General features: G+C 33.4%; 3 protein-coding genes across 4 annotated transcripts; 1 reads left to right on the top strand and 2 right to left on the bottom strand.

The window, feature by feature from the left end:
- Positions 1-1,147: 1,147 nt before the first annotated feature.
- Positions 1,148-2,988, top strand: LOC123898948 (peptide deformylase 1A, chloroplastic-like). The gene is made up of 4 exons (XM_045949992.1): positions 1,148-1,584; positions 1,898-1,987; positions 2,284-2,351; positions 2,501-2,988. The coding sequence occupies exons 1-4, from the start codon at positions 1,198-1,200 to the stop codon at positions 2,742-2,744; spliced, it is 789 nt and encodes a 262-aa protein (XP_045805948.1). The 5' UTR covers positions 1,148-1,197; the 3' UTR covers positions 2,745-2,988.
- Positions 2,989-3,744: 756 nt separating this feature from the next.
- On the bottom strand, positions 3,745-7,901 carry LOC123898946 (probable polygalacturonase At1g80170). 2 transcript variants are annotated; one of them, XM_045949990.1, is made up of 9 exons: positions 7,403-7,901; positions 5,489-5,620; positions 5,217-5,387; positions 5,099-5,119; positions 4,784-4,991; positions 4,572-4,653; positions 4,384-4,492; positions 4,185-4,301; positions 3,745-4,092 (listed from the first exon to the last, which is right to left on the bottom strand). In XM_045949990.1, exons 1-9 carry the CDS (start codon positions 7,613-7,615, stop codon positions 3,805-3,807), a joined length of 1,341 nt encoding a protein of 446 aa, XP_045805946.1. In that variant the 5' UTR covers positions 7,616-7,901; the 3' UTR covers positions 3,745-3,804. The 2 variants fall into 2 exon arrangements, with proteins under 2 accessions (XP_045805946.1, XP_045805947.1); XM_045949991.1 differs by having other exon boundaries at positions 5,834-7,494.
- A 2,205-nt stretch (positions 7,902-10,106) lies between these two features.
- LOC123897548 (uncharacterized protein At1g15400) lies at positions 10,107-11,043 on the bottom strand. The gene is made up of 2 exons (XM_045948234.1): positions 10,471-11,043; positions 10,107-10,286 (listed from the first exon to the last, which is right to left on the bottom strand). The coding sequence occupies exon 1, from the start codon at positions 10,926-10,928 to the stop codon at positions 10,572-10,574; it is 357 nt and encodes a 118-aa protein (XP_045804190.1). The 5' UTR covers positions 10,929-11,043; the 3' UTR covers positions 10,107-10,286; positions 10,471-10,571.
- Positions 11,044-11,849: the final 806 nt, after the last annotated feature.

Here is an 11,849-nt window from a genome sequence, read left to right as displayed (position 1 = left end):
GAATTAGTTAATGTTATTATAGTCTTATAAACATATATATAAAATATGTGATGAATGTGATTCATAATACAAATGCTTGTATAAAAAAGATTTTAGAATCTACGATATACTTTATTTTATATATTATTTTCTCATATCTTGATCAATTGTTACTTTGTTCACCTAATTTTACAAAAAAGAAATTGGTACCTTGATAGTGACTTGGATTGTATCAGTGCAAGAGATATCATATTGGCAAGGAGCCAAGGACAAAACTACCTTGATAGTACGGTGTATAATATAAATATGTGTGATTAAAATAACAATCAACAAGTTTGCCTCAATGCATGAGATTAAAAATGTGGGTGGTAATAGAAAATAAAGGGTTGGGATAAGGGTACTTGACCCAACCAAAAGGCTAAGGATAATCTAACTTTAAACTCCAAAAAAAATAATGAAAAACTACTAAGTATACAACTCATAGGATAAGTAGTCCATTCATAATAACTACTGGATCCTCCCTTTCTTATTCCGACTAGCCACTTCCAAGAAATCATTTGAATTCCTTCAAATATCTCATCAATGACCGACACTTTGGAGGAAAAACATATTCATTTCTAGCCTTCAATATTAGCTACATTGCCGCTAGTCGTGTGACCTTTCTCCCTATCCGTCGAAAAACAAAGTATACCCATCACCTCAAGGGGGTCGATGGAGCTACCGAAGCCATATCAAACAAGTGAAACATTTTCTTCCACATCGCTGCCAAGCAAGAACTAAATAAATGACTAGCTGACTTTAACACTAATGGACACCACAAACAATTTCAGAGTTAAATGGCATAAAAAAATGCATATCTCGTTTTTCAGAGTTGAATACTATCAAAGACTATTGATCTCGAATTATTATTGACCTTTTGTCATCTATCAAAGGATTTAGTCGACATATTAAGATATAAATTTTGATTTGTTAAAATTTTATAGGTATCTTATTGAATATTTAACTATCTTCATCTATTTATTGTTGTTAATTTAACATATAAGCAAATTAAGTTTATTTGATTGTAAAAAATAAAAATAAAAAGACTAAATTAATAATTTAGGGAGTATTTAATATTAATAAAATTCTAACTATCATATTTAAAGAGCATCTTATTTAAAATACATTTGAAAAAGTTAGTGTAGTAATTTAACGAAAACAAAAACACAATAAACAAACATGGCAGCGGCGCGGCGGCTGCTATCACGTATGCGTGTGATTCCGTTACCGGCGGCGGTTGGCGCGGCGGATAGTGTCACGTTGGCCGGTGGCGCATATGCGTGTAATTGTAGGTGTAACAGCAAAATTCCAGCTTTGAATACAAAATATTCGAGGTTGAGTTCTTCGTCTATATCATCATCACTATGGCGGAGGAACAAAATAGATCAGAAATTGCCCTTGATTGTAAAAGCTGGAGACCCAGTTCTTCATGAACCTGCACTTGACATTGATCCAAATGAGATTAAATCAGAGAAGATTCAGAAGATAATCGATGAAATGATTCTTGTTATGAGAAAATCCCCTGGAGTTGGTCTTGCTGCTCCACAAATTGGAATCCCCTTAAGGGTATGAAATATCAATGAATGTACCTTTTAAAAATGTGTTTTTTATCATTTATTGTTGTTGTAAATGAAGCACAGACACAAACACATTTCAAATGCGACACACCTTTTATGTGAAGTGTCAGTGCTACATAGATTGTTGTTGTTGATTGGACTAAAAATATGTTTTTCCTTGTGATTTTTGTTAAGAGTCCACATCGGTTGAGAGATGACCTGACTAAGTGTTTATATACTAGAGGCAATCATCACCTTACAAGCCGGTTTTGTAAGGTCGAGTTAGGCCCAATACTCCATCTAAGAATTTTTTATGTATGCAGATAATTGTTTTGGAGGATAAAGAAGAATATATTAGTTACAACACAGAGGAGGAGACCAAAGCACAAGACAGAAGACCTTTTGATCTTTTGGTATGTAAATGTAATGTATTGCTCATATGATCTTTTGGTATGTAAATGTAACATATGTATCTGTGGTATACCGGCTGAAAGAAGAAGCTTTCCACAGCTTGCAGTCATTTGGAAGATATAAGAATTAATAAACCAACAAGCAGTACCATAAGTTAATAATAACCCGTGTATCCGAAAAAAGCTATTGTTCCTTCATTTATTTAAATGAAATTCATAGTTTTGTTTTGTACATGAGATATGTTACTTGAGCTATACGCCTATACACATTCATTCAGTAGTTCTCTTGACTGAGGCAGGTGATTCTGAACCCCAAGCTAAAGAACAAGAGCAACAGGACTGCCTTCTTTTTTGAAGGGTGCTTGAGGTGTGGCAATAATTTACTAGCAACCTTTTTCATTTTCTGTTGCCATACTTGCAATTCCAAAACTGATATACCATTTGTTAATCCTCATATTTAGGGATTGTGCATATATTAGTTTAATATTTAAAATCATCTGCAATAACATTTTGCAGCGTTGATCGATTTCAAGCTGTGGTAGAGCGGTACCTTGATGTCGAGGTGTCAGGTTTTGATCGATATGGTGAGCCAATCAAAATAAATGCTTCTGGTTGGCAGGCTCGGATTTTACAGCATGAGTGTGATCACCTAGATGGAACACTATTTGTTGATAAGATGGTACCTAAAACTTTCAGATATTGGAGAAACATGGATCTGCCACTTGCTCATGGTTGCCCCAAACTTGGCCCCCGAGCTTAAAACTGGAGCTGCCTCTGATTCAAAACAAGTTTCATATGCAAAACATTAGTGAAAAGTTGACTTTTGAAGACCTTATAATGTAGTCCAGTGTCTGGTCCTTTAAGTTAGAAATATTGAATCAGTTTGTGAATTAGTAATTTTCCTCAAAAATTTTGTACTATCCTATTGCAATCTGTTATTACTGTTTCTGATCAATTCATTAAACATAAGTTTCAATAACAAGGATATTGATTTTGCTTTTCTTTTCTCAAATTGCTTAGCTTTTCTTATTAAGCTATTCAGGTGGCTGTTTATACCTCTTTTGCGCATCTCCTGACTTAGTGATTTTATGAACACGCAGGAGAACTTGCACTTACAATGCAAAAATTTGGTAGAAAAGTTCATTAAAAGTTTAAACCATTCAGACATGTTTTTTTAGTTATTACTCCTATGCTTTTGCCTTATGATTGAGACTAGTTTCAAATTTTTCAAAGGAGGTATTCATTCAATCATGATGTACAGAAGACCACACTAGACACATGACAAATAATTGAAATTTCAACAAAAAATAATGCAGTATCAGAAAAACAATTCAAATTCATTGAATCAAGTGCATTCATTCACATGGGTTATGGATGCATTTACCAATCTTTTTTAGGTATTGATGAAGAAATTCAAGAATGATTATTGTGTGTTGTGATGCATGATGAATTGTAGAAATGAAAGGGGTTTTAAAAAAAACTATGCTCTGTAATAATAATTTTGTCGTTGTACTTTTAAGGTTTTTGTTTTTTTTTTTTAACCAAATTTGTAGTGGTAAATGCGGAGGTTGATTTTTCTGTCAATTTTGATTTGGCCTTACGATTTAGCATACTTTTTTGAGGCATTCATTCGATCACGACGTTCAGAGATTACGCGAAATTACACTACCAGGAAAACAAATCAAATTCAATGAGGCAAGTGCATGCATTCATATGGATTTATGGATACATTCATTAATCACCTTAGAAGATTTTATACCTTGCAGAACTGATATGAAGGGTTCATCTACTCGTTTTATTATGTACAAAATACCTTCTGTTCAGACAGAGTTGATAGCAGGATTTGACTCTAACAAGACATTCTGTCTAATAAAATCGCTACTGTTTGAAAAACAGGCAGGAGGATACACATAACCTTTAGCAGAACCATGAGCTTGCCAGCAGTAAGATCTTGTATCTCCTCCAAAGTATGATGGAAGAAAAATGTTTTCTAGATATAGTCCTTCACATGGAGAGGTATCACTGCAAGCAAATTTAATTGTTTCTTCGGTGGCTGAAGTTCCTTCAATATTAATAAAGGATATGTTCCCCACTTGAACAGCCAAAGTCTGCATCACAATGCAGAACATTAATTGTGCATCACTCCATACACATGAAGATTTACATGATAACCTTGCAAAAATGTCTAAAGATTTCCTACCTGATTCTTGCATGGATCTCGTGAGTCACAGTAGTATTGATCAATGATTATTGGATTGGACACATTTTCCATCAAGATATTCTTGAATGTGATATTGGAGGCAAAACCACTCCCACCCTAAAGAAAATTTGACTCAACTTAGTCAACTTGAACATCACTAGGTGATATATAATGAGATTACAGTAATCAAGAAACTTACCTGCCATGTTTTGATTCTCACCCCATTATCAGTGTTGTAAAGATAAGCTCCATCAACTTTTACATTGTGAATCTTCTCCCATGCATTTGATTTCCCCAAGCTACCAATGCTGAAAAATAGGTTACGGTATCGATTAAGAATTATACTACTTGGGCTCCTAATGACCTATAAGTGAATATTACTTTCACCTTATGCCATGGCCTGGACCACAGGAAATATTTCTGATCCAGATCCGTGAAGAATTTCTTACTATGGAGATGCAGTCATCACCTGAAATGGGACATAAAGTTTGTTTTGGAACTTCTAAAGTGCATAAGATGTTAAACTTTCACCGAGACCATTATATTATATCTTTCAAGATGAGTGAAGCTAATATTGCATTGGATTGAGGTTAACACACCTGTTCTAATTACACTACGACTAATCACGACACCTGTTGTTGCACTAATGTGGATTCCATCAGTATTAGGGCTGGAGGCAGGTGCTAATACTCTGAGATGGGATGCAACAACTCGCCTACAGCTAGTGAATGCCATGTGCATTTTTTGGCTATTTATCAGCATAAGGTTTCTGACTTTCAGATTCTTGCATCTATGAAAAGTCACGGCCTGCAGTGTAAATGTAGTTTCATATTTCAGCTAATACATCCATAACTAGTGTATCGTCAGATCAGAGAAATGAACTGTTTTGCTCCATATTTTGAAGCGTCACTAACCGTTGGAGCAGGCTTACATGGCTGCAAAAGAAGATTTTTGAAGTCATCATGACTAAGTTAAACTGATGAATAAACTTTAAATACTACATATGAAATTAGGCTTGTCAGATAGCTATACATTTGTGTAGTTATGCTTGCAAGATCTGGACCACCAATCTTGTCCCATTCCATCTATTTTCCCTCCACCGTCTACAGAAAGGTGATTCACCCCGTGGAAGTAAAGCCATTTGCGCTTATTTAAGTCATGCCATACCTCAGGATCTCGCGGTGCAACAATTGTTCCGGAGATCTATAATAATAAATTAAAAATAGTAAAAACATAAATAAGTGTTTTCTATAAGACAATTCATTCAGGAATTAAAAGATGCATGACAGAATCTTGGCGCTTACCCTCAAAGTGACCTTGGATCGACACGGTCCAGCAATGTCAATTGGATGGACAAGAAAAGTTTTCCCATATGGAAAAATAACTTTTGTAAATCCTGAGAAAGAACACGCGACTTTCCAAGCCTCCAAGAAGGCCTGAAAAAATGAATTAAAGCCGTTATTACTTCAAAAGGACTATTGCATTTCACTTTCAATCAAATGAACGATAGAATCAGGCATGGAAGTAAAAAACTGAGCACAAGCTTGATTAGAAGCCAGCCTAGCAAGAGTATGAGCTACACTGTTTGTTTGTCTCTTTACAAAACAAACATTAAGATTCTGAAAAATGAGACGTAATGTAATGCCTACAATGAGAAATAATAGCTCCCGTTCAGATTCATCAACTTGTGAAGAATCAAAATTATCCACTACAGCTTTTGAATCCAACACAAAGACATTTTTATCCCGAAGTCGCTCATGAGCCACCCCTTCAAGTTTTAGCCAACAGGAAAGCACCATTGTCATCTCATGCTACTATACCAATACCATGCTTTCACAGTTCAAGTTTAAACCTGCATCAACATTCAATTTTATCATTCCTGAAGGGGGTTAATCCATGCTGCATGGCTGTCATGGTAACCACGCCTTGCTGCGCCAGAGACATCTTGATCTTGCATTTGGTTCCAAGAGAACCAGTCCAACCATGCCCGCTTTCCAATCTGCTTCAGCTCCTCTACAATAGCTTGCCACATTAGTAATTTGATGAGTATTCAGCTCTTCCCCCAAGCCAAAAAAAACAGTTTTTAAAACTTTCATGGTACATGATATGCTTCTCCACAATGTGACACAACATACACTCCTGCCAGCATTCAACGCTACAGCTACATGTGAGGGAAAGGTGCCAAGGATTGTCAATATTTGTTCCACTGCGAGCACAGGTGAAAGGACATATAACACCTTTGGTACTTAATCTGTCTCTCGTGAGATCGAGAAGACTCCACCATTTCTCAACCAAAGTTCCATCCAAAGAGGGATTTTGAGATCCATCTTCAATTAAGTATTGTGCTACTGCTAGGATCCTTTCTTTGAACAAGGAAAAAATTCCTACAATAGTGGTGTAAAAATAGATTCAAAGGAATAAAGATTGCAACAAATGAAAGATTTCTTATTGGTGTAGAGAGATTGAAAGAGAAGATACATAAGGTTTATGGTGAAGATGATAACCTTGCACTCAAGGCGACCCCCAAAGGAGCACTTTCCTATGACACTAGAATTCTCTAGTCACAAAATTTAATTATTCAAAGATATACTTTCTTCTACCAATTGAGGACAATTTGAAGAGTTTCTAAGAATTAACAACTTATAAAAACCACAGAACAAACTTATCAACTTACTATTAACTTCTACTAACTCTCATTACTTAACTACTCTAATTAACCTATATTCTATATCCTAACATATTTGCTTGTTCTAAGAGACAAACTATCAAACATTAGGTGGCTATCCCTAAGGGTAACAAAGTTATCAAATGATCACTTGCCCTAAACATTCCATAAACTATGAATCTCAATACAAATGCTGAAATTTTAAAAAGAAGCACCACACATGTTCATTTTTTTGTGTTAACCCTCCGGTCCAATTCCCAGAGGAATGGGGACCCTGATAATCTGGAGTTCGGCTGAGAGGTAAGTAAAGTTCAGCCAAACATTGTTCCACCCAGGAATCAAATTCGGATTGTCCCAAATAATTTGTTCTTTGGTGGAGCTCATTAACCACTTGAGCTCAAACACTTGGTTCATGATCATTGACATTATACAGCACTATGATGCATTTGTCACTAAACAACAACAGTTACATTTTGCATATCATTTTATAAAAAAAACCACAAAAGTTGAAGCCTAAAAATTTAAACAACAAACAAAAAAACAAGGAAATAACCTGTGTGTCATTATGGAAACCATCACCCTTAGCACCAAAATCAGTAATGGAAAGAACCTGCTTGGTTTTGGGTCTGGTTCGGGTCGACCCAGAATATGGGAGTCTGATAATAGAATCAAACCCTTGTACATGGTAAGTGAGAAAAGGAGTAATAAGTATATTTACATGAATGAAGATAATTATAATGACATTTATAGAAATATAAGATCTCATTCTTATCCTAGGCTGATTCTTCAATAACCCATTGTTCTTGTTCTTGTTTTTTTCTGCTGGTTTTGAATGATACAATACAAGAACAAACAGAACCTGCTGAGCTGAGTTGTGTTGTGTTGTGTTATGTCAGAATCTTACAAGAGTTTGTTTAAGCTGATTTTTTTTTCCTATTTGTTAGGAACTAGGATAGGAACAATTCGTTACATTATTACATGTACTATAAAATTAACTAACCACCATATGAGGCCAAGAAAACACCACCACATAGTAGAGTTGTCTTAACTAAATTTTGTTGGTTATCTTGTCTTTGTAAGATTGTAGTAACATTCTAATATATTTAGAATTTAGAAGACAACAATTTATATGTTATTATTTGTTGGTTGCCATTTTAAGGTAACATAACACCTTTACATTACCCATGTTATTTTTTTATAATCTTACATGTGTAATAATCATATGTTTCACGGGTAAAATAGTGTTGCATTTTTTTTAAAGGAAAATTGTGTTGTATTAACCACAATTATTTTTAATCATCGAATTTATAATTCACATCATATTATTTTTTTTATTTTTTATTTTTGATATTTTCACATCATATTTCAATTGTGAAAACAAATGAGTGAATAGTACTACCCTTATTTTATAAAACTATTCTTTCTTTCTTTTTTTTGTCGGGCATCATAAAACTATTCTAAAATGTGATTATGTTACAAAAGTATAACATTTCATGGAAGAATTTGCTTTGAGTTGTGTAAGAAACAAAGTTTCTTTAAATAGATTCTCTGTCGTAATCGTGTTTCATCATTTAGATTGGATTATTAGATACAAACTACAAAATTAATACTCTAGTCTTTCTTGTCAACGTGTCAGTTCTATTTTTTTAGCATGCGTTTGGTTTAGCGTTTGAAGCTCCAAACGTATAATCAAATTTGTTTATGATGTAGTTTTAGAGAAGCTACTAAATTTTTATGTAAACGTACTATTTCAACACCATTTTGAAAGAATCTAGCGCATATTTAAATTTTAGCACTTCCAGAATGGTATCTCATTTGATGACTCGAGGCCCGGAAGGAAACCTTCTTTGCCTTCCACTTAAGCTGTGATGTATATACTAATTCTTTTCTTTCCTTTTGTCTAGTTGGTAGGGCAAAGACGGTTGAAATGTGGATATTATTGTGTTGTAAGTGTTGATATCAAATAAAGAAGATAAAAAGGTATTTAAGTTTGGTATTTTGTACAAAATATATCCAATGGAAAAATTATTTTTGACTATATAATGTGTATTTTCATCTCGTATTTTGAATTTTTGATGATGTGACAAATACAGTGTTTATCTCTTGTGGTCGCTGCTTGTATACATTGATTTCAAACCAAAGTGAGGTCCATATGTAAATTTTAGACCAACAAATCATCCGTGAACCGACGATAAATGTGTATATGTGAGTTTATCACAGTAGCTTGGTAAATGAAGATCAACTAAATCTTATCTTATTAAACTAACTTGTAAGATGATAATTATTTTCACTTATAAAATTTTGTCGAATAATATCACATTGAATTAAGACTTTTTAACAACTCATTCATGGCCAAAATTGGACATATGGAGTGTGTGACCCGAGTGATCAACCTAGTAGCATGAGGTTTAATCGAATCTTGAATATAATTTGATATCCATATTTAAATTTAGGCTTAATTAGTCTATTGGTCCCTTATAGACATTTTAGATTTCACAATGGTCCTTTAAAAAAAAAAGGTTCGGATTGGTCTCTTAAAGAAAAAAAGACCCGGATTGGTTCCTTAAAGATCATATATATTTGTCATATTGGTCATTTCAGTTAAATTTTAACTCCAAATATAACAAAAAATTCCAATGGTTAAAATTTTAAAAATGAATAAGGTTTTTTGTGGACCACTTACACTTCCACAATTCAGTCAACTAAAATTAACGTTTTTTTTGGAAAAAATTGACGGAAATGACCGATTGAGAAACGAATGTGTCTTTAATGGACCAATCTGAACATTTTTTTTCTTTAAAGAACCATTGTAAAACCTAAAATGTCTTTAAGAAATCAATAGACTAATTAAGTCTAAAATTTAAGATGTGTAACTTGTAAAGTAAAAATTAAAGTAAACATCTCAATTGAATTGTTACATAAAAATTACATCTTTTTGTCACGTCAAAAAATTCAATCTCAACTCATCAAAATTCAATCCTCTATTCATCCGCAGGAAAAATCATATATACCAAAATTGTTGACTTACAAATGTGAGGACCATGAAAATATTATATTTAAGCATAAAGTCAAATTTGTCATGAAAATGCATCAAATCAAATAAAGTTATGGACCAAAATCGTAAATGTGTAAAAATTGGAGAGCTAGAAGAAGATAACAATGGCTACTACCGCTAAATTTATTAACCCAACCAAAATAAAATGCATCTTTATCTCCATCTAAGACAAATATAAATTTTTAATTGTAGAACTAGAAAGTGTAAACAAAGCCACTTGAATATTGAATACTATAATGATAACAAAGCAAAAGGAAAAAAAATAAAAAAAACACATATTCATCATCATTATGTTCTTAATAATACTAATAATAATTCATGATGAACTCAACAACTAATTACTACCCCACAAACCTAAAGTAATTAATACTACTAGTATTACATAAAGGCAAATGTTATCATGTGCACCTAAGGCACATGTTAAAAATACAAATATAGAAATATTTTCTCGAAACATGTGTATTATATCTTTTAAGCATTAAATTCGTTTATAATATTAAATGCAAATTTCTAATGATAGAAACCTTAACATGTGCCCTATATGCACATGTTAACAGCACCCTTACATAAAACACCATAACCTTTCACCCTCGCCGGAATATTCCATCTCCGGCAACTAAAACAACCGCTTCAAACCACCGACAAAGACACAAAAAAAAAACAAACACTACCTGGATCGATGCTTAGGAGGTGGTTTTCTCTTTTCCCCTACTTTCCCAAAAGCACCACAAAATCCACAAGCCGATATCCTCGGCGACGGCGGCTCGATCGCCGGAGAAACTTTTCCAGTACGGTAACCACGTCCTCCACCATTAGAACGACTCCTCTGAATAGTATTGATTGATCCAAGCTGTGGTGGTTCATCACGATTCATTTCTTTGATTTCATCTTTGTCTTGTTCTTGATTGTTGTTCTGATTCTGATTCATTTTGTTTATTTCTTCTTGTAAGAACTTATCATCCCAAACAAATCCTGATGAACCTTGTCTTCTGAAAGATACTGCAGATCTTTGTAAACCTTCCATGGTTTCTTCTTCTTTTTCTTCTTCTTCACTCTTTCTGGATCTTTCTTTGGAAATTCTTTGATGCAATATATAATAGTATATGAATATGTATGGCTATATATGAGTTTCACTTTTAGTATTAATAATGATGTTTTTTCTGTGCGTTGATTTTCTTCATCATTAAAAATTCACACACATAAAGTGGAGTGATCGAGGTTCGAACTTCGATCCTAACTTTTGACACTCACAATTATGACATTTTTTTTGTTGATAGACGAAATGAAGACCATTAAAAATCCATACACATAAAGTGGAGTGACCAGAGTTCGAACTTCGATCATAATGTCTGACACTAATAATTTTAACATTTCTACCGATTGAGCTAGGATTTATGGACTATAAGTCAATTTTTTCTCCTAAGTCATAAATAAAAAAGATGGGGTAGGACAGTTGGTGAAGAAATTAGTGACCAAGTGGTTAATTATGATTATAATAGAATTATAGAAAAGGTCATCATCATGATGATGATGATAATAACAGGACAAACTAAGTCCATATCTCTTTGATTTCAGATTTTATAAGTGTTTTTCTAATTGGTTGCTACAGTTACTAAGTCTATCTTATTCTCAAGTGTCATGCCATAGTAGTATTTTGCCTAAAAAAAAAATGCCATAGTAGTATTATTAAATTTTTCGCATAAATTATTAATGAAAATATGTGTTGGTATAATGTGAAGTGTGAGGAGAGTCTCACGTCCTGTCTCACGTAGATCCAAAAGTAATGTTGAACCAATATAAATGAGAGATGATTTATGTCATCAAATTTAGTAAAAAAAAAATATCGTCATCAATTGATTGTTTAAAGTGTAGTGTAATAACTCACCAAAAAAAATAAAAAATAAAGTGTAGTGTAATAAGGAAGACATTTGATGAAGACACTACA

Source organism: Trifolium pratense, linkage group LG7 (genome assembly GCF_020283565.1).
Source record: "Trifolium pratense cultivar HEN17-A07 linkage group LG7, ARS_RC_1.1, whole genome shotgun sequence".
Taxonomy (NCBI): Eukaryota; Viridiplantae; Streptophyta; class Magnoliopsida; order Fabales; family Fabaceae; genus Trifolium; species Trifolium pratense.
This window is presented reverse-complemented; position numbering and strand designations above follow the sequence as displayed.